At 45.6% G+C, this 23,670-nt stretch overlaps 1 protein-coding gene across 7 annotated transcripts in view; it reads right to left on the reverse strand.

Moving 5' to 3' along the window:
* Positions 1 to 9,221, reverse strand: part of LOC147116244 (anillin-like) — a 78,717-nt gene extending 69,496 nt beyond the window's left edge. For 3 of the 7 annotated variants that reach the window (XM_085991026.1, XM_085991024.1, XM_085991022.1), the window contains exons 1-2: positions 8,981 to 9,221; positions 1,227 to 1,359 (exon numbers count right to left, since the gene is read on the reverse strand). In XM_085991026.1, coding sequence (XP_085847152.1) covers positions 1,227 to 1,314 — 88 coding nt within the window. In that variant the 5' untranslated portion in view covers positions 1,315 to 1,359; positions 8,981 to 9,221. The remainder of the gene's footprint in view (positions 1 to 1,226; positions 1,360 to 8,980) is intronic. The other 4 variants (XM_085991029.1, XM_085991025.1, XM_085991023.1 and 1 more) reach the window with 3 other exon arrangements.
* Positions 9,222 to 23,670: the final 14,449 nt, after the last annotated feature.

Here is a 23,670-nt window from a genome sequence, read left to right on the forward strand (position 1 = left end):
GGGAGAATACTAAAAAAAAATAATAAAATGGTGCATCTTTGTTGGAAGGGGGGGGGGGGGATTGGTTTAGTCTAGAAGAGTGGACTTCTGGGCGATTTGATTAAACTATTTTAAATGATAATGAAACGACTAGACGTGTCCATTTGGATAGACTATTTGACTAGAGATAGGTTAGGGAGAACAAGGGGAACATATTTAGAAGTTATCCAAGCATAGAACTAGGATAGATGTCAGGGGGTTTTCCTATTTCCAGAGGGTCGCAGAAGGCTGTGAATAAGATGCCGGCTTGTGCAGGGAGTGTAGATTCACTCAGCATTCAAAAAGGGAGCCATACGAGTTCCTGGAGGAGGCCGAGGTCCCAGTGTACGAAATATACCTAAATACCTTGTCGTCACTTATCTCTTGGAACTCCTTTGAGGGTCGAAAAGGAAATTCCCCCCAAAATTTAACAGACTGGATTTTTTTTATTTTTTATAATTACATTTTCTTTTGCCTCTTGCTGAAGATTACATAGCTGCTGGTGGGTGGGAAACATTGAGCGTCGTGATGCTTAGTTGTTACATGACTGAAGTGAGACAGGCATAATGGAGCAGCTTATCTATTTCTGTCCATCTTTTCGTATGTTCCTATGTAATATATGGCTCGACAAATACTGACAAAGGGAGGTGTTCAACTGTAGTTCAGGGCAAAGGGAATTTCTGCAGACAGGCAAATCTTAATGTATGGAGGAAGGCTCAAGAATAAGTATAGCGAGGAGGAAAAGCATTATAAATTAATAAGTTGGGTAGTTAAGTGTAGAAACATACCATAGGAGGACAGTTAAGAAAATTTAAAAAAAAGTATAGCACAGAACAAAAAATTGCTGTATTCGACACATACACACATCACTTTAAAAAGCCCCAGGTCACCTGGATGAATTTCACAAACCTGTTGAGCATAGCTCAAAAAATGTTAGATGTCTCAGAGAAAAGATATACAAAATGGCCACTGTACCAGGCTACCATTTGTGGGTTTCATATTCAAACCAAATTTGGATTCGGGACCACAATCTGACCCAGTATATGTCACAGGAGGGGAAAATAAATTCCACCCTTTAAAGTGCAAGTGGGAAAAAAGAAAGAAAGCTAGATCAGCAGATTCTCTCCACCCAATTTTTACAGCTCAAAAGCAGCGAGTGGGAGCACCTTCATGGCAGGACTGCTTGCAGGTTAAACATTCCAACTCACCGCTGCTGTTTCCATCACTGCCTGCAGGATGTGGTCTCAGGCGTTTCAAAGGGCCGCGCACCATTGCTTCTACACTGTGAATAGACATATTCTTATCCACCTTTTCTTTTGCACACAATTTTCTGCCTGCAACCTGAAGGAAGAAACGCCTGATTAAATGATCATGCACTTTATTATATTCACATTCAAATGACTCGAGGCACATTGGACAGTCACGCAGAAGTAGGTTGCAGACTGCTTTCCAAATGGAGCTGGGTGAGAGGATACTGCTGTGGTGATTTGATGTCCAAAGTCACAGGCATGTCAAGAGTGGATTCTAGCAGCACCAAGCACCACTCACACTGACCCAAGACTAGTATAAACATTCAAGAACACAAGTGTTCTACAAATACTGTACACAACTGGAATTCCTTGAGATACCAAATTTATCAATGATCATCCATAGATTCATGATACAGGCAGGTGGGCAATGGAATAACAGGATTACACAATATACATTAGGGGATCACTCATGACATTGCTCACAATTAATCAGATGATATGCTGTTTTATAAGAAAGATGTGTTATACCATGTACTGCACAATCTATTATTCGGCTACCAAGGTGGAACTATGTGCCTTTAAAAGGTCCAGTTTAATTGTTTGGAGGTGGAATAATCAGATTGGGAAGTATGTGCAAATTTCAGGCTCCATGTTTCCTGTCAAGATTGTTTAGAGAGCGTGACAGATGCACTCAACGCCAAGATTTAAAAAAAAACTAGCAAATCTCCCATTGGCATTGCTCAGTGGGAGTAAGAAACTATGTGGTTGTAAGGGATGGATGTAGAATTGGGAGAGGAGTTGCACATCACTCAATCGAGTTTGGAAAGAAGTCTGTAAGGGATCTCTCCCCAGAAACAGTGAAGTTCTCCAATTACAGTGCTTTCTTTACCCAAAATAAGTTGATAAATATCAATTGCATATAAATCTCTATGCAACAAGAGGATCTTTACTGTCCACCTGTTCAGGGTGTGGTTTTAATTACATAATATTTACAGCACAGAAACAGATTATTCGGCCCACAAAGTCCATGCCTCCTCTCATCCTTCTTCATCTAACTCCATCAACAAATCGTTCAATTCTTTCCCCTCCTCCTATGCTTATCTACCTATCCCTTAAATGCATCTATGCTGCTTGCCATATTATAACCACTCTCTGGATAAAGAAGTTCCTCACAAATTCCCGATTGGATTTATTAGTGACAACCTTGTATTTATGGGCCCTAGTTTTGTATTCTCCCACAAGTGGAAACATCATCTTTATGTCTACCCTATCAAACCCCTTCAAGACCTTCATCAGGTCACCGCTCAGTCTTCTCTTTTCATCCGGTATCATTCTAGTAAATCTTTTTTGCACCATATCCTTTATACAATATGGAGACCAGAACTGCTCAGTCTAACCAAGGTTCGATACAAGTAGCAATAGACAAGCATAGTTTAAATTTTTTCATCTTTACCAAATATCTCTGCAGGAATCAACAATTGCATTCCAGGCCCATTAAGCCAGGATGGCACCTATTCATTCGTAATAGCAGGAGATAGTTTCTTTAAACCCACACCAAAAGGGAGCAGGAGAGGTGGAAGGTTTTTTTAACTTGCAAATCACTGAACGGGGGAAGTCAGAAGAAGAACAGCCCTCCTACCACAGGGATCACAAAGGAAAAAGTACAAAAGAACATAGGGACAACCAGTCAACTGGGTCAGGGGACGAAGCTTGTTCTAGTGAGAGGAGCATTGCTCAGCTCAAGCCTAGAGCCAGTCAGAATCAGAAGGCTAACCAAGAAACTGGATGGCATGGCTTTTTAAAAATCATTTTCATTTTCTTGTTCGGAAGAGGGTTCTGTACTGTAGTTAGTTGAATCAAGTCAAGATTTGATTACAACTGTTACTTTGTACATTCACTTGCCGTCAATAAAATAATGCGTCTCAGCAATTCGTATCTGGCATCGGTTCATTAAGTGTTTAAGTCTGCCTCCAAAAAAAGAGCACACAAGGGCACGTGCTAAAGATACAAAACCCGGTTCAAACGGATTCCCTTGGGGTACACACTTGCACTTCGATATTGGGCAGTTAATGGCACACTTCTGAACACAAGACATATGGACCACTTACAGGATTGACCAGCACCATGGTACATTTGAGGATATCCATGGTCGAACAAGTTACAACTTTTATATTCCTGTGTATTAATTGTTCATCCCTATGCTTCCTATTCAGTTGTGATTTGTTGGCACTATATTATGAAATTTTAGCCAATCAGATGCACGACTTTTCAACACATTATGGACATACACACGCCAGATACACAGCTCCAGTTTAGCAGAATACATTAATTATAGGACAGCATATTATCCAACTTATTGCCATAGCTTATGTATACATCACAGAAGACCTCTCCTGGTCCCTCAACACCTCCTCTCTGGTGAAGAAGGCCCAGCAGCACCTATATTTCTTGAGGAGGCTGAAGGGATGTAATCTGTCACCCCCGATCCTCTCTAACTTCTACCGCTGCACTATAGAGAGCATCTTGACAAACTGTATCACGGTATGGTACGGCAGCTGTAGCTCCCATGACCGGAAAGCCCTGCAGCGGGTAGTCAAAACTGCCCAACGCATTACCGGCACCCGGCTACTGACCATAGAACATATATATCAGAAATGCTGCCTACGGAGGGCACGGTCCATCATCAAAGACCCTACCCACCCCAGCCACAGTCTGTTCGCCCTCCTACCATCTGGAAGACGCTACAGATGCATTCGCACCCGTACGACCAGATTTAGGAACAGCTTCTTTCCCAGGGCTGTCATCCTACTGAACTCCACAAATAAACACTAAAGCCTGCACATCTGCCGATGCACTTTATTATGGTCATATTTATGCTAATATATATGTACAAATGTATGTTGAAATGTTTAAATGTCCTAATCCAAATTGTACACTCTCGGGAGCCGCAAGCCTACATTTCGTTGTACTACACTTGTGCACTAACAATGACAATAAAAGTTGATTTGATTCGATACAAATGTGTCCAGATTGTTTTTTGCTTGCCACATACCAGACATCAAAACTTAAGATACTAAACAAAGACAGGCATCAAGACAATGCCGCATGGTTGTGACCTTGGAGCCCGATAGTTACAAGCATTTTCTAATCTGTATAGTCCCTCACCTAAACATTAGACTTTGTTCAGTAAAACGCAGCATCAGATCAATTAGACTTCGTGGTCTCAAAGCCAAACAAGCTCGCTTGGCAGCGGGATAATACATTGGGCATCACATGGCATTACATTCCTATCCTCATAAGACAGAACATCATTTGACCATAAGCAATGTCACAGAGGGTGTATTATAGATGTATTACAAGCACTTAAATAGCACACTCTGTTAATCAATGGAAGATCACTGGGAACCTAACAATGTAGCTTTTGAGTTTTAACAATTTTGTACAAAACAGTCTTTTGTGCACCCTTTACTGGATTTGGAGGGGGAGGAGGGGTAAGGAGGTGATACACTGTGAGGCACTGTGAGACACTGCATCTAAAGTAGATATAAAAAAAAGGTACAGTATGCGTTGAGTGCCACTTAAAAAATAGACCTTTTATCCATTAAAAAAAATTGCAATAGATAACAAGTTCATTCACTGCTATTTACACAAACAGCTAGAACGTCCAGAACAGTATGGTAACACTTTTGAAGCACACTACAAGACCAGGATTCAACTGCTGTAGTCAATCTGCTCAGGTCACATTTTATTTTTAAATCAGATACAACTGACTTTTTTTGCAATATTATGCAGAAATAATAGTCTCAAACACCCAGAAGAGTACTCCATATTACCAGTATGCTCACTGTACATACTTGCATCATGCACTCCTAGGAATACATGGTAACCTTAATTTTCCAATTTTTAGTTTATTGCAACATATGGGTGCTACCACAAGAGCACATTTAAACAAGAGTGACCTTCAGCAGCAAGCAAATACATTGTAGTAGTGAACCACACAGACTCAGAATGAACCCATCATGTCCGAGAACCATTCCAAGCATGTCAAAGAACTAATTAGTTATGCATTACAGCAGCATTTGCACACAGCAAATCCCATTAAAAAAATGAATGACTAGTTAAAGTATTAAGTGGTGTTGGTTGTGGGAGGAATTGCCATCAGAACATCAAAACTCTCTACACTTCTAAATAGCACCATGGGGCCTTTAATGTCTGTTTGAACCAGAACAGAAGGGGCCTCACTAATATCTTAACCAAAGAAATGCACAACCAATAGTGCAGCACCCCATCAGTACTGTATTGGAATGTCAACCTGAAGAGTGGAGTTTGAACTCAACTTCCAACTCAGAAGCAGCATTACCAACCGAGTCCAGCTGATAAGTCCAAGGTTCAATCACCAATATGCTAAGTTAACTGATCGCAGCAGGGAGACACACAGGCAATTGTTCTCCTCTTCTAGTGGATGCAGTGGAGAGGAAAGAAAAATGATGGAATGTTCAGTGTCCCCAATACACTTGGGTCAAACACAAAGAACAGCCACTCAACACAGTAAGAGGGGTGCAGTCTACCTCAAGTCCCTGTATTTATAAAAGAGAGAGAGAGAGAGAGAGAGAGGAGTGAGCAGACCCAACTAGTCCCGTTTTCATTAGAGCAAAGGAGGTTATGGGGTGATTTGATAGAGGTGTACAAGATTATGACAGGCTTGGATAGGCTAGACAGGGAAAGGCTGTTCCCACTAGATGATGGCACAAGGACTAGGGGACACAGATTTAAGGTTCGGGCAAGAGATACAGGGGAGTTGTGAAGAAAAACTTGCTTTTTTTTTTTAAAAAACAGCAAGTGGCGAGGCCCTGGAACTCACTGCCAACAGAAGTGGTGGAAGCGGAGACACTCAATGTTTTCACGGGAAGACTGGATAGGCACTTGAGGGAAATAAACTTGCAGGGCTACAGGGATAGAGTGGGGGAATGGGACTGACTGGATTGCTCTACAGAGAGCCAGCACCGACTCAATGGGCCGAATGGCCTCCTTCTGTGCCATTATGACTATGACCTGCTGAAAGTGCATATATGGAAGTCAGACGACAGATTCTGCTCAGCAACAACAGCTCCACAATTAGCCTACACAATCACATCCTGGGTTAAACAAAGAACAGTCACGATAGCAAAATACTGCGGATGCTGAAAATCCGAAATAACAGTAAATGCAAGAAAAACTCAGCAGGCCAGGCAACATCCATGGAGAGAGAAATAGAGTCAACATTTCAGGTCAAAACCCTTCGTCAGGACTGAAAAAACACAGGAAATGAAACAGATTAAAAGGCCAGTTTGGGGGCTGGGAAATGGGGATGAAAGAAGAGAGAAGTGAAAAATCATTAAGAGGTATTCAAAATGAGACGAGATGGTGATAGGACTAGTAAAGAGACAAAGGACAGCTCTAGATTAGGTGTGAAATGCACTGGCAGAAAGAGACAGCTGCCATGTGGGAGAAAAAAAAAAGGGAAGGGCACAAGACAAAGGTGTGGATAAAAAAATATATAAAAATGTAATAGGGGCCAAGGTTATGATCTGAAATTGTTGAACTCGATATGGAGTTCGGAAGGCTGTAAAGTGCCTAATCGGAAGATGAGCTGCTGTTCCTCGAGCTTACGCTGAGTTTCCGTGGAACAATGCAAGAGCCAGAGTACGGTGAGGTCGGAGTGGGAATGGGGCGGTGAATTAAAATAACAGGCGACCAGAAGCTCGGGGTCATCCTTACGGACTGAACGAAGGTGTTCCACAAAGCAGTCACCCAATCTGCTGCGTTTGGTCTCCTCAATGTAGAGGAGACCACATCGTGAGCAGCAAATACTAGATTGCAAAAAGTACAAGTAAATCACTAAAATAACAACAGAGAATGCTGGAAAAACTCAGCAGGTCAGGCAACATCCGTGGAGAGAAATTTGAGTTGACGTTTCGGGTTGAAACCCATCTTCAAAACTGGAGACACCCTAGTCCACTCCTCTATCACCCCCAGCACCCCTTCCCCCGGCACCTTCCCGTGCAAGTGCAGGAGATGCAACACCTGCCCTTATACCTCCCCACTGTCCAGGGCTTCAAAACACCCCTTCCAGGTGAAACAGCAATTTACTTGTACTTCTTGCAATCTAGTATACTGTATTCGCTGCTCACGATGTGATCTCCTCTACATTGGGGAGACCAAACGCAGATTTGGTGACCGCTTTGCAGAACACCTCCATTCAGTCCGTAAGGGTGACCCCAAGCTTCCGGTCGCCTGTCATTTTAATTCACCGCTCCATTCCCACTCAGACCTCACCATACTCGGCCTCTTGCATTGTTCCACAGAAACCCAGCGTAAGCTCGAGGAACAGCACCTCATCTTCCGATTAGTCACTTTACAGCCTTCCGAACTCAATATCGAGTTCAACAATTTCAGATCATAACCTTGGCCCCTATTACATTTTATATATATTTTTTATCCACACCTTTGTTTTGTGCCCTTCCCCCCCTTTTTTCTCTCCCACATGGCAGCTGTTCTGCCAGCGCATTTCACACCTAATCTAGAGCCGTCTTTTGTCTCTTTACTCGTCCTATCACCATTTCGTCTCGTTTTGAATACCTCTTAATGTCTCTTCACTTCTCTTTTATTCTTTCATCCCCATTTCCCAGCCCCCAAACTGGCCTTTAAGCTGTTTCATTTCCTGTGTTTTTCAGTCCTGATGAAGGGTTTCGACCTGAAACATTGACTATTTCTCTCTCCACCGATGTTGCCTGGCCTGAGTTTTTCCAGCATTTTTTGTTGTTATAAAGAACAGCCACTTTGACACAGTAACAGACAGGTGCTGTCTACCTCAAGTTCATGTATTCATAAAACAAAGAGAGAAAATTTGGGGGGGGGGGGGGAAGAGAGAAAGTGAGCAGACGTAACTAGTCATAATCCACTTGAGAGCACATTCAAAACTCTGATTTTTTCAAAAGCCAGAGACTACAATTTCAGGGCATAAAAGTGGTATTGTATAGAGGGTGGTATCAATATGACAGTTGCAAAGCTTTGATTTCAAACTGTACTTGAGCTCATTCAGTGGCTAACATTCCATTACCCTGCATGAATTTCTAAGCTGGGTGCGACCTGGTAAGCTTCCACTCAGCAAATCACAAGCAGCCGAGACATTCTTAGGCAGCTTCAAGTAGAAATCTGATTAGCGGAGGCTCAGGCAGGAGGGAAACAGTTTTAACTTCACACTCTTTGCTGTTGGGAGAATGGGCCGAATAGCCTCCTTCTGTGCCGTTATGACTCAGTCAGTCTGTGACTATGACTATGTTACATTTACAGTCTTGTTACATTCCTCACTTAAACACACAACAGATCTGCTTTAAAGATGGCATTTTCTTCAGATTGCAGCGCTGAAAAGTGAACACACCATCTTAAACACTATGACACAAGTGAGTTGAAGACCATTTCCAACAATCCACATCATTGCAAGAAAATAAAAATGAATAAACGGGATGAATGTATTGTGCAGCGCGTAGAGGATGGGGTTAAATCACTCACTCACACAACGGAGGATGGTGCAGGATTGCTGGAGCTGGGAACAGTTTCACGGTCCCCAGCCCAACTACATGTAACAGGAAGACCCGGAGTGAAGCTGGAATCCCCCCAGTTAACCGGAGGCCCAGCCTGTGCCTTCACTGAACCGGGGCGCGCCCACCTACCTCCACTCCGGGTGAACGGACCTTCCGCAGCCTCAGGCCCGGCAACAAGCAGCGCGCTCCGATTGAGGAACCCTCAGTCCCAGCAACAAGCAGCACTTCCCCGAGGTCGGTCTCCAAATGAGGAAAAGCCTCAACCGCTCCAACTGCCGCTCCTTCGGTTTAAATTCCGGCGCCCTTTCCCACGCATGCGCTTCGAGCATCAGCCGCCCCCAAGCCTGTCAGCCAAGGAGTGCGCTGAGGAGACAAGATGCTGCTGTAACGCTCTCCCTGGCTGCCGCCCCCTCTCGGTGGATAAGTGTTATATTTCTACCCATTGTCCATCGATGACGCGCCGCAAAAACACAATGGGCTGGATTTTCCAAGCCCGGAGGAGGCAGGCATGGAGGCGGAACAGCCGGTAAATTCGAAGAAATTAGGGGCGGATGGCAAACCTGCCCCCATCCTGCCTCCATGCCCATTTGCCAGGAGGCGGGAAGATGTGCAGCTTTGGGTCCATCTCCTGGAGGCGGGAAAGGCATTTAATCCTTTTAACTGAGAGGCAGAAAAAAGGATTAGTGCCATTTTATCTTCACAGGTGAAGGCTTCCCGACCTCGGAGAACCCCGCCGGGTTGGAGGAGACGTGGAGGAGGTCTGAGGTGGTTGGAGGCACCTGGAAGTAAGGTGTAGAGGTGAGTGATGGGTGTAAGTGTGGAGTGGTAAGTATGCAAGGTGAGTGATAAGTTTAAAAAAGTGTTCACTTACCTTGTTTTCCTTACATAGCCTTTAGCCGCGCTGGATGGGGAGCGGACATCCTCCTTGTCAATTTCAAGTAATGGCTGATGGACCCTCCCATCCACCAGACATCAGAAATTTACAAATTTGCAATGTTTGATGAGACTTAACACAAAGTCTCATCAACCTAAAGAGAATGTCAGTGTTTGACAGCTTCACAGAGCTGTCAAACACTGTCATTTCTTCTTTCAAAAAGTCTTGACAGCACATCTGACGTTGACGTGATGTCAGTGACTTCTTCCCTAATTGTCCTGCTGAGTCTGCAGGGCGGGCTTAACAAGCTCAATCAGAGGAAAATCCCTCTGAATGGTCAGGCGAGGATGGAGGCAGGACATTGACACGAAAAGCAGCAGTCCCGCCTCCAACTCGCCTTCATTCACAAAATCCAGCCCAATAAGTGGGATTGAGCTCATGATATGGTGGATTATGCTTCATCTTTGGAAGGCGTGAAGTTGATGGGCTGAATGGCTTTTTCTTCTTCCCTGCTTTTCTTCATGTTCTTATTTGCTAAAGCTCACCTGAGATGGTTTTAAGGAGTTCTGTCCCTAAAAACCTCTCCGCCTCACCACCTCCTTCCTCCTTTTAAAAGCCTCCGGGAAAACCTGTCACTTTGAGCAAACTTTTTGTCATCCCTGTTAGATCCGGGTATCTTAATGTGGTGTCCTTCAATAATCAGACAAAGACTGCAGGGAACGATCAACAGGTGTTTACTGAATGAGGGTTCAAACTGCAACTGACTGTACAGAGCACCACTCAGGGCTTATATACAGGTGTGGTCACTGCTGGTACTACAGGATACAGGAGCTGTAAAAAGTAGTTCTCCCCCTTAAAGGTACATACACGACAATTCCTCCCCTTTTAGATTAACAGTACCATAACACTCATTTAACAATTAAATATCAAACTAATTACAATTAACACTTTTAACATGCAACATTAACTGGAAATAGTCTATTTATAAATTCAGTCTTTGGGGAGGCTTCCTGATTCTTTCTGGATAACGCCTTTCCCGAGTGTCTCGCTCTTGGTGCGGAGGCGATTCTAACACCCTGTCGTCAGTTGATTCATCAGCTTCCAATGCTATTGTTTCTGAGGTAGATGCGACCTGTACGTCGGGTTCCTCACCAGGTACGTATGGCCGAGACATGGGGTTGACTCGTTCCTGTGACTCTAGGATCTGGTCAGCATGGCGTCTCACAATGTTCTCCCCAACATCCACTGTGTACATTAGTGGCCCCTGCCGTGTGCATATCGTTCCTGGTTGCCATTTCTCTGTTCGGTAGTCGCGGGCCAAGACTGGTTGCCCTACATTGAAGCTCCTTGTCGGCTTCTCATTGATGTGCTGGAATTGCTTACTCTCAACATCTCTTCGTACATTTGGTCTGAGCAAATCCAGACGAGATCTCAACCTTCGGCTAAAGAACATCATGGCTGGGGCCTGGTTGGTGACTGCATGTGTCGCATTTCTGTAGGCTAACAGGAAATTGTCCACCTTATGCTGCAGTGGAATGTCGTCATCGCACATGGCCTTTACAGCTTTTTTAAAGGTTTGTACGAACCTCTCAGCCAATCCATTTGTGGCTGGATGATACGGGGCGGATGTGTAATGCCTTACCCCATTCCTTTTCATAAATCTTCGAAACTCTTCGGATACAAACTGTGGTCCGTTATCAGAGCAAATCTGCTCTGGCAAGCCGTTCCTGGCAAAAATGGTCCGTAGGACTGCAATAGTTTTCTCCGTGGTGGTGGAGGACATTTTGATCACCTCAGGCCATTTCGAGTGCGCATCCACTGCTATTAAGAACATTGAGTCCATGAATGGACCAGCAAAATCAATATGCACCCGTTGCCATGGAGATGAGGGCCACTCCCATGGGTGTAGAGGGGCATGTGGTGGTGCATTTTGGACCTTCTGGCATCCTGAGCAGCTCTTTGTCAGGTCCTCGATTTGCTGATCGATCCCCGGCCACCACACATAAGCCCTAGCAAGGCTTTTCATTTTGACCCCTCCCAGATGACCTTCGTGAAGCTCATTGAGCACTCTCTCCCTTAACTTGGGTGGAATTACCACTCGGGATCCACACATCAAGGTCCCCTGGCATACTGACAGCTGTTCTCTTCTGGATGAGAATGCTGGCAACAGTGAGTCGCCATGTGCTGGCCATCCCTTCACCATCAAATCATATACCCGAGACAGTGTCGGGTCATTTCGGGTCTCCTTCTCTATACCAGCATTAGTTACTGGCAAGCATTCAATTATAGTCGAATGAAATATTTCGAGAGGATCCACTGCCGGTGCTTCCTCCACAGTAGGCAGTGGCAGGCGTGATAGCCCATCAGCGTTTCCATGCTGTTTCGTGCCCTTATACTCGATATCATATTGGTGCGCCCCTAGAAAAAGGGACCATCTTTGTAGCCATTGCGCAGTCATCACCGGTACGCCCTTCTTTGGATTAAAGATGGAGACACGTGGTTGGTGGTCAGTCAGCAAGGTGAACTTCTGCCCGTGCAGATAGTGATTGAACTTTTTCACTCCCCACACTAGGCTGAGGGCCTCCCTGTCAATCTGGGCGTAGTTACGCTCGGCTGAGGTTAGTGACCGAGACGCAAAGGCTACTGGCCTCTCCAAGCCGTCCGGGAATTTGTGTGACAACACCGCTCCAATGCCATAGGGTGATGCATCACACGCCAACCGAATTGGTAGTGCTGGGTTGAAATGAGCCAACACCTCTTTCGACGTGATCAGTGCTTTGCTCTTCTGGAAAGCTCGTTTACATTCGTCACTCCACTTCCATGGTACCCCCGTTTGCAGTAGGGTGTTCAGTGGGTGTAGTACGGTAGACAAATTCGGCAAGAACTTATGGTAGTAGTTCACCAGCCCGAGGAACGACCTCAGTTGTGACACATTTTCCGGTGCTGGAGCCTTGACTACTGCCTCAATCTTTTCAGGGGACTTATGTAACCCCTCTTTATCAATAACGTGGCCACAATACGAGATCTGCTCCTGGAAAAACTCGCATTTGTGGCGATTAGCTCGGAGCCCATATTGCTTCAATCTAGTGAGCACCTGCTCCAGGTTGGCGAGGTGATCACTGTCATTTTCGCCCGTGACCAGGATGTCGTCCAAATAACACTGGGTCCCTGGAATCCCTTGCAGGACTTGTTCCATTGCCCTTTGCCAAATAGCCGGAGCTGATGCTAACCCGAACACCAGCCGGTTGTATTGGTAGAGACCTTTATGAGTGTTGATCGTGAGGTACTGTTTTGAGGCTTCTCCTACCTCCATTTGCAGGTACGCCTGGGCCAGATCAATCTTAGTGAAGCGTTTCCCTCCAGATAGCAAGGCGAAAATATCTTCAATCCGCGGAAGCGGATATTGTACAGTGTGAAGGACTGGGTTCACTGTCACCTTAAAGTCCCCACAGATGCGAACCTTCTTTGGTTCCCCAGGCGTATTACTCAACGACCTCTTCATTACAGGAATGATGGGTGTAGCCCACTTGCTCCAGTCCACTTTGGACAGTACTCCTGAACGTTCCAAACCTTCCAGCTCTGCTTCGACGGCTGGGCGGATCGCATAAGGTACCGGTCTGGCCTTAAAAAACTTTGGCCTTGCATTTTCCTCTATTTTGATCATCGCTGTTATGCCTTTTAGTGTTCCGAATCCCTGCTGGAACACTTCTTGTGCGTCAGTTAGCATTTTTGACAGTCGTCCAGGTGTGACGTCGTCATCCTTTTTGGCATCTACAGTCAGTGCTTGTATGGAATGCCAATCTAGCTGTATCTTCCGGATCTATTCACATCCTAGTAGTGGAGGCCCTCCATCTGGCAATATATTTAGGTCCATTTTTGGTGTTTCCTTGCCGTTATATATAACGTTCACCCTTATTTTTCCTTTGGGGTAGACTTTTTGCCCCGTGTACGTCTTCAAGGCAATCTTTGTATCTCTCAAGGGTATATGTGAGAATAGCTGCTTGTAGTCCCTTCGGTTTATGACTGTTAGGGCTGATCCTGTGTCCAATTCCATTTTCACTTGGACTCCTGCTATCTTGAGTGTGACCCAGATAGTTTGGTGATCCTCCATTTTGATCACATTATGTAGTTTCAGACAACCTAGCTCCTTGCTTCCGGAGTCTGTATCACTCTTCTGTTCGTCTGAACTACTCTCCGTCACCTTATGTACCTTCTTGTACTTCTCCTGTGGAGATTTCTTGCTGCTGGTTTTCTTTCCCGACCTGCAGACTCTTGCTATGTGTCCTACTTTTCCACACTGTCTGCACACATTGTCCTTGAACCAGCAATCATTATGGTCGTGTGTTGTTCTGCCGCAGCGATAGCACTTCACTGTTCCGTATGACATTTCATTTGTGCCATATTCTTGCGGTCTCCATTGTATCTCAGCAGCGCCCCGTGCAGCTGCTTCGTGTGATACTGCAATGCTGAAAGCCTTGTCCAGCGTAAGATCCTTTTCTGATAGAAGCCGTTTCTGGGTTCCTTCACTTTGAAGCCCACACACAAACTTGTCCCTTAAAGTATCTGCTAGTCCCGTTCCAAACTGGCAGTGTTTCGATAGCTTGCGCAGTTCCGTTAAATACTCAGCATTACTTTCATCTTTATGATGGTTCCTTTTGTGAAACTTAAATCTTTCTGCTATCAGCAGCGGTGTGGGGTTTAAGTGGTCCTGTAGGATTGACACTATGTTTTCAAAATCCTTTTCTACTGGCTTCTCTGGGGTTACTAGGTTTCGTAGTAAGCCATACATTTTTGCACCCATTGAAATCAACAGTACCAGCGCTTTCTTGTCATCTGGCACTTCATTCGCCTTGCAGTATACTTCTATGCGTTCGACATATGTCGTCCAATCTTCGACTTCATTGTCGAACGCTGTGATACTGCCACTCTTCGACATTTTTGGGTGTGGTTAGACTGGCTTAAAATGGCGTCTCCCGCGCTTTCCTTTCTTCCCCGCTGCGGCTTAAAATGGCGTCTCCCGCGCTTTCCTTTCTTCCCCGCAGCGGCTTAAAATGGCGTCTCCTGTGCTGCTGCCAACGCCGCTCTCGGTGGTCCTCCTGGCAAATGGCGACGCCCTGTGGGTTTCGTGTGCTGCTCCTGCGCTGCTGCCAATGCCGCTCTCTGCGGTCCTCATGGCAATGGCAGCGCCTCGCATTTTCCTGCGCGCCTCTCTCCCCCGTTGACGCTGCTCGGCCCTTGAACACCGGCTGCGATCTGCTCTCTCTCGCCTCTCTCCCCCGTTGACGCCGCTCGGTCCTGAACACCGGCTGCGCTCTGCTCTCTCTCGTTGACGCTGCTCGGCCCTTGAACACCGGCTGCGCCCCGTGCGCTCTGCCCTCTCTCTCTCTCCCGTCGACGCTGCTCGGCCTTTTTCTGTGCCGCTCGGTCGGCTCTAGCCGCCGCTGTCCGGGAAGGGTCTGCGCAGTACCTGTTGCCAGCCCGTTTCGCTGGACCACCGTGGCTGGAAAGCCAAGCCTGGCTCTCGACAGCCTCCCCTGCGATGCCCGTGCTTCTGGACTCGACTTCCTTCCACTGTTCTCCAGGAGCGAATCCCTGGGAGGTGATGCAGAGTTGCAGGTAGGTTCGAATCTTTCTCGTCGCCAATGTTAGATCCGGGTATCTTAATGTGGTGTCCTTCAATAATCAGACAAAGACTGCAGGGAACGATCAACAGGTGTTTACTGAATGAGGGTTCAAACTGCAACTGACTGTACAGAGCACCACTCAGGGCTTATATACAGGTGTGGTCACTGCCGGTACTACAGGATACAGGAGCTGTAAAAAGTAGTTCTCCCCCTTAAAGGTACATACACCACAATCCCTCCTAATAAGAACATAAAAACATAATAGGAGCAGGAGTAGGACATACGGCCCCTCGATCCTGCGCCACGATTCAATAAGATCATGGCTGATCTTCTACCTCATCTCCACTTTCCTGCACTATCCCCATATGCCTTGATTCACTAAGTATCCAAAAATCTATCAATCTTTGTCTTGAATATACTCCACGACTGAGCATCCAATCCCTCTGGGGTAAAGAATTTCAAAGATTCACAATCCTTTGAGTGAAGAAATTTCTCCTCCTCAGTCTTAAATGGTCGACCCTTATTCTGAGACTGTGATGCATAGTTCTAGAATCCCCAGCCAGGGGAAAAATGCTCCCAGCATCTATCCTGTCAAGTCCCTTAAGAATGTTATACGTTTGAATTAGATCACCTCTCATTCTTCTAAACTCTACGGAATATAGGCTTAGTCTACTCAATCTCTCCTCATATGACAATTACCCCATCCCAGGAATCAGTCTAGTGGACCGTTGCTGCAAACTTCAAAGCAAGTAAGGAGACCAAATCTGTACACAGTACTCCAGGTGTGGTCTCACCAAGGCTCTATACAATTGCAGTAAGACTTCTTTACACTTATACTCCATTCCTTTTGTAATAAAGGCAAACATACTATTTGCTTTCCTAATTGCTTGCTGTACTTGCATGTTAACTTTCTGTGATTTGTGTACAAGGACACCCAGGTCCCTCTGACTATCAACATTTCCCAATCTCTCACCATTTAAAAATATTCTGCTTTTCTTATTTTTCCACCTTATATTCCATCTGCCATGTTCTTGCCCACTCATTTAACCTGTCTATATCCCTTTGGAGCCTCTTTGCATCCTCTTCACAACTTACTTTCCCACCTAGCTTTGTATCACCAGCAAACTTGGATACATTACACTCAGTCCCCCCACGTTTATACAGAATGTGAGAGGTTGCAGCCCCTCTTTCATTACTTGAAGGGGCTGCTCCTCGATTTTTGGTTGCACTTCAGTTCCACGCTCTTGATCTACGGTCACCCGGTGCGGAGGGGGGCGGGCAGGTTGGAGGACCTCCTCGTAGGACTGCTCCTGGGCCTGGGTAAAAAAGCCATTAATTGGTCCAGGCAGCGGGCGGTCGAGGGGGTCGTTCAGCCAGATTGCCTGCCTCTCTTCCGTGGCCATGTTCGTGCCCGGGTGGCCCTGGAGATGGAGCACGCGGTGTCCGCCGGCACGCTTGAGTTTTTCCGCGACCGGTGGGCGCCACGGGGACTGGAGTGCGTCATCAACCCGGACAACACAATTTTAATTTAAGTTGTTAAGGTTCATTTAAAGTTTTGTTAATTTAAAGTCAATTTGTTTTTGGTCCAAACAAAAAGAGTACACTCAGTCCCCCCATGTTTATACAGAATGTGAGAGGTTGCAGCCCCTCTTCCATTATTTGAAGGGGCTGCTCCTCGATTTTTGGCTGCACTTCAGTCCCACGCTCCTGATCTTTGGTCACACGGTGCTGAGGGGAGCGGGTAGATCGGAGGACCTCCTCATAGGACTGCTCCTGGGCCTGGCCAAAAAAGCCATCAATTGGTCAAGGCAGCGGGCGGCCGAGGGGGTCGTTCGGCCCAATTGCCTGCCTCTCTTCCGCGGCCATGTTCGCGCCCGGGTGGCCCTGGAGATGGAGCATGTGGTGTCCACCAGCACGCTTGAGGCCTTCCGCGACAGGTAGGCTCCGCGGGGACTAAATGCATCATCACCCCGGCCAATCAAATTTTTATTTAATTTGTTAAGTTTTATTTAAAGTTTTATTAAGTTACAGTTGATTTGTTTTAATCACCCAAACAGAAGAGTACACTCACTCCCCTCATCTATGTCATTAATATAGATTGTATTAATGACTTAATAGAAGCACCGATCCTTGCGGTACCCCACTAGTACCGTAGAGAGGGCTTTAAACTAACTAGTGGGGGGGAGGTTCCTAGAGAGCAAATAATACAAATGACAACAGAGAAGGTCATAGACTTAGGTAGCAGTGGGGAAATTAAAAACCAGAGCATGTCAGGAAGGGGCAGAAGGTATGGAGTAAAAGGTAAAGTAATAAAAAGGGCAAAAGCAGGAACTAAGTGTCACAAAACATATTTGAAAGTTCTCTATCTGAATGCACGTAGCATTCGTAACAAAATAGATGAGTTAATGGCACAAATAACTACATATGGGTATGATCTTGTGGCCATTACAGAAACATGGCTGCAGGGTGACAATGCCTGGGAATTAAACATACCAGGTTATTTAACGATCAGGAAGGACAGGCAGGAAGGAAGGGGAGGTGGGGTGGCTATGTTAATAAAGGAAGGAATCACTGTAATACAGAGAAATGATATTGGGTCAAAAGATCAGGAGAATGAAACAGTTTGGGTGGAGGTAAGGAATAATAAGGGGGAAAAAACACTAGTGGGCGTAGTCTATAGGCCTCCGAACTGTGGCAACTCTGTTGGACGGAGTATCAATCAGGAAATAGTTGAGGCTTGTAATAAGGGAACATCTATAATTATGGGGGATTTTAACTATCATATTAATTGGACAAATCAAATTGGGCAGGGCTGCCTTGAGGATGAGTTCATTGAGTGTATTATGGATGGGTTTCTTGAGCAGTATGTAACTGAACCGACCAGGGGGCAAGCAATCTTAGATCTGGTCCTGTGTAACGAGACAGGATTAATTAAAAATGTCCTAGTAAAGGATCCCCTTGGAATGAGTGACCATAACATGGTTGAATTCCATATTCAATTAGAGGGTGAGAAGGTTGGATCTCAAACAAGCATGCTAAGCTTGAATAAAGGAGACTATGAAGGTATGAGAGCGGAATTGAGTAGAGTGGATTGGGAAAATAGATTAAAGGGTAAGACGATACATGATCAGTGGTGTACATTTAAGGAGTTATTTTACAACTTCCAAAAAATATATATTCCACTGAGAAGAAAAGGGTGTAAAAGAAAAGACAGCCATCCGTGGCTAAGTAAAGAAATTAAGGATAGTATTCGACTAAAAACAAGGGCATATAAGGTAGCCAAATCTAGTGGGAGGATAGAGGATTGGGAAAACTTTAAAAGACAGCAAAAAATAACAAAAAGATTGATTAAGAAAGGGAAGATAGATTATGAAAGTAAATTAGCAAAAAATATAAAAACAGATAGTAAGAGTTTTTATAGTTATATAAAAAGAAAAAGGGTGGCTAAAGTAAATGTTGGTCCCTTAGAGGATGAGACCGGGAAATTAATGGTGGGAAATATGGAGATGGCAAAAACACTGAATGAATATTTTATATCAGTCTTTACAGTAGAAGACACTAAGAATATCCCAACACTGGACAAATGGGGGGCTAAGGGGGGGAGGAGCTAAACACGATCAAAATCACTAAGGAAGTGGTACTCGGTAAAATAATGGGACTCAAGGCGGACAAATCACCTGGACCTGATGGTTTGCATCCTAGGGTCTTGAGGGAAGTGGCGGTAGGGATTGTGGATGCATTGGTAATAATTTTCCAAAACTCCCTGGACTCGGCAATGGTCCCGGCAGACTGGAAAACTGCTAATGTAACACCCTTATTTGAAAAGGGCAGTAGACAGAAGGCTGGAAACTATAGACCGGTTAGCCTAACATCTGTGGTAGGTAAAATTTTGGAGTCCATTATTAAGGAGACAGTAACAGGACATTTGGATAATCATAATTTAATAGGACAAAGTCAGCATGGTTTTATGAAGGGGAAGTCATGTTTGACAAATTTGCTGGAGTTCTTTGAGGAAGTAACATATAGGGTGGATAAAGGGGAACCAGTGGACGTAGTGTATTTAGACTTCCAAAAGGCATTGGACAAGGTGCCACACAAAAGATTATTGCTTAAGATAAAAAATCACGGGATTGGGGGTAATATTCTGGCATGGATAGAGGATTGGCTATCTAACAGAAGGCAGAGAGTTGGGATAAATGGTTCATTCTCAGACTGGCAATCAGTAACTAGTGGTGTTCCGCAGGGGTCAGTGCTGGGTCCCCAACTCTTTACAATCTATATTAATGATTTGGAGGAGGGGACCGAGTGTAACATATCAAAGTTTGCAGATGATACTAAGATGGGGGGGAAAGTAGTGAGTGAGGAGGACATAAAAAACCTGCAAGGGGACATAGACAGGCTAAGTAAGTGGGCAGAGATTTGGCAGATGGAATACAATACTGGAAAGTGTGAGGTTATGCACTTTGGCAGGAAAAATCATAGAGCAAGTTATTATCTTAATCGCAAGAAACTGGAAAGTAGTGAAGTACAAAGGGATCTGGGGGTCCTGGTGCACGAAACTCAAAAGGTTAGTATGCAGGTGCAGCAAGTGATTAAGAAGGCCAATGGAATGTTGGCTTTCATTGCTAGGGGGATAGAATATAAAAATAGGGAGGTATTTCAGTTGTACAAGGTATTGGTGAGACCGCACCTGGAATACTGCGTACAGTTTTGGTGTCCATACTTAAGAAAGGACATACTTGCTCTCGAGTCAGTACAAAGAAGGTTCACTCGGTTAATCCCGGGGATGAGGGGATGGACATATGAGGAGAGGTTGAGTAGATTGGGACTCTACTCATTGGAGTTCAGAAGAATTAGAGGCGATCTTATTGAAACATATAAGATTGTGAAGGGGTTGGATCGGGTGGATGCAGGGAAGATGTTCCCGATGATGGGTGAAACTAGAACTAGGGGGCATAGTCTTAGAATAAGGGGCTGCTCTTTCAAAACTGAGATGAGGAGGAACTACTTCACTCAGAGGGTGGTAGGTCCATGGAATATGCTGCCCCAAAAAGCTGTAGAAGCTACATCATTACATAAATTTAAAACAGAAATAGACAGTTTCCTAGAAGTAAAGGGAATTAAGGGTTACGGGGAGCGGGCAGGAATTTGGACATGAGTCTAGGTTCGGATCGGTCATGGCCCTGTTGGTAGCGGAGCGGGCCCAGGGGTCGTGGAGCCTGATCCTGCTCCTATTTCGTGTGTCTAATTCTGTTAGATTCAGGAGATGGTTCTGTGATAGTGGATTGGCAGTTAGGATCAGATCAGCCATGATCTTATTGAATGGCGGAGCAGGCTCGAGGGGCCGATTGGCCTACTCCTGCTCCTATTTCTTATGTTCTTATGTTACAGCCTGCCAACCCGAAAATGACCTGTTTATTCCTACTCTATGTTTTCTGTCCTTTAACCAATCCTCAATCCATTCTAATATTTTACCCCCAATCCCATGAGCCCTAATTTTGTGTAATAACCTCATGAGTGGCACCTTAGCGAATGCTTTTTGAAAATCCAAATATGCTACATCCACTACTTCCCCCTTATCTACCCTGCTAGTTACAACCTCAAAAAACTCTAACAGATTTGTCAAACACGATTTCCCTTTCATAAACCCGTGTTGACTTTGCCCAGTCATATTATGATTTTCTAAGTGCCCTGTTACCACATGCCTAATAATAGATTCTAGCATTTTCCCTACTACTGATGTCAGGCTAACTGGCCTAAAGTTCTCTGTTTTCTCTCCCACCTTTCTTGAATAGCTACCTTCCAATCCGTGGGGACCCATTCTAGAATCTAGGGAATTCTGGAAGATCAAAACCAAAGCATTCACTATCTCTGCAGCTTCTTCCTTTAAACCCCTAGGATGCAGGCCGTCAGGTCCAGAGGATTTGTTTGCTTTTAGTCCCATTAATTTCTCCAGTACTGTTTCTTTATTAATACTAATTTCTTTAAGTCATTCAGTATCACTAGACCCTTGGTTCCTCATTATTTCCGGAATGTTTTTTGTCTCTTTCATGAAGACAGATACAAAGGGCTCGAATTTCATCGGGCCGTTGAGGCGGGATTGGAGGCATGTGGGGATTAAAATTGCAAAAACTGGCGGGCGGGCCCAACCCCGCCTCCAAGCAATTTTCATTAAATCCTGTCTACTGGTCCCATCTCCGTTCCGCCTCCAAGAGGTGGGATAGGCCGTTAAGGCCCTTAACAAGCACTAAATTGCCTCCATAATGCCATTTTGATAGGCCTTTGTGATTTTAACCCTTTTCTCACGTGAAGCACGCCTGTTCCGAAACACGACGGTGAAACCTGGCGGTAGCACAATTGAATTGCTGACTATCAGCTGCAGCTCAACCATTAAATAGGAGATTTGATCAGCCATCATTTGCAGGTGGCAGGACTTTGTTGTCTCAGGTCTGGGGGAACTTTTAGAAGGCATAACCACAGCTGTGGAAGTTTGGAGCCTGACACCCATCTCCAGTGTGACCTCCTGGGAAACCCCTCTCGCCACCTTGACTGAGCGCTTCCTCAACTGAGGCATATACCAGGAGCATGGGAGCCATTTATTTCCTTCCCTTCTGGACATCAGATGAGGACGAAGACCAGCCATAGCATCAGCAGATCCATGAACAACAACAGCACCAACAGCAGCAGCACCAACAGCAACAGCAACAACAGGAGCGCCAAGCTGCTGCTCACTCCCCTGAAGCTGCACAGCTGAAGGGGCCAGCGCATGCAAGCCCGTCGGCGCAGGAGATAACCCCCAAACAGGGTCTACAGACACAGGGTCAGCTACCTCAACATGTCTGAGCAGCAGTGCCAAAGGCGGCTCCGACTTTCGCGAGATGTAGTGGGTGACATCTGCGCAATGCTGCAACAAGACCTGGACCCCAGAGGATGAGGTGGACAACCCTTACGAGTGGCCATCAAAGTCACCACCCCACTCAACTTTGTTGCCTCAGGCTCATTCCAGGGATCAGCAGCAGACATCACCGGCATCACCCAGGCCGTACACACTTGCATCACGCAGGTAACCGATGCCCTCTTTGCCATCGCGCACAATCACATCCATTTCACCAAGGATCAAGCAAGTTTCACGGCGCATGCGGTTGGATTAGCTAATCTGGCAGGCTTTCCAAGGGTGCAGGGTGTCGTTGACTGCACACATGTGGCCCATCGCAATCCAAGTATTTTTGTCAAACGCAAGGGCTTCCACTCCCTTAACGTTCAGCTGGTGTGTGACCACGAGAAGGAAATTTAGTATGTTTGTGCCAAGTACCCTGGCAGTTGCCATGACTCCTTCATACTGCAACAGTCTAGTATGCCTCCGCTATTCAGGCTGCCAGACCAACTTAACGGATGGCTACTTGCAGACAAGAGCTATCCCCTGAGGATGTGGGTAATGACGCCATTGAGAAGACCATCCAATGAAGCTGAGGAGAGCTAAAGCTCCAGCCACATGTCCACCAGAGCCATAATCGAGCAAACCATCGGTTAGCTGAAGGTGTGCTTCAGATGCCCGGATAGATCAGGTGGAGCCCTGCAGTACTCAGCAGCTAGGGTCTCCAGAATCATCATGGTTTGCTGTGCACTTCACACCATGGCACAGCATCGTGGCTTGCAGATTCCTGAGGATCAAGTGGCTCATCACATATCCACCTCAGATGAGGAGGAGGAGGAGGAGGAGAGCGAAAACGAACATCTTGCAGAGGCCCATCAACCAGCGGCAGCAGTATGCGAGAATATTGCTGCCCAGGATGCAAGGAAAGCACACATCTTGGCCAGATTTGCTTAGCCTAGACAATCAAGCACTTTTGCCTCGCAGCTTCTTACCTGAGCATCGACAATGGCCAAGAACCAGCGGATTCCTAGCAATTTGACCACCAGACTGACAATTGCAAGTAATCCTAAGCACTCAATGTGGAAGTCCCATTCGCGAAATGACACACGCCACAACTACAGCAGTAGCCATCAGATTTTTTATTTACAGTAATCATTTAATGGCTTTTTAACATAAATCATCAAATTTCACCCAAGTGACTAACCTAGTGAGTATTTGTGCAGTATCTTTCTCTTACGTGTGCTCCTACGCAGTGCTTCCCCTGTGGCTTCAGCAGATGTGGAGGCCCCTTGCTCACTTTCTTTCTGCTCCTGTCTCAACACCTTTGGCGGGCGTCCTCTGGGGTTGCGAACCTGTGAGAGCTCGCCAAACAGTCTGCTTCTCCTGCAGCTGTGCAGGGGTTGAGACGCTGATCTCAGTTGGGTGTGGACTCTGCTGGGGCTCTGAC

Source organism: Somniosus microcephalus, chromosome 6, assembly GCF_052327205.1.
Source record: "Somniosus microcephalus isolate GS21.2 chromosome 6, FLI_Smic_1.0, whole genome shotgun sequence".
NCBI classification, from domain to species: Eukaryota; Metazoa; Chordata; class Chondrichthyes; order Squaliformes; family Somniosidae; genus Somniosus; species Somniosus microcephalus.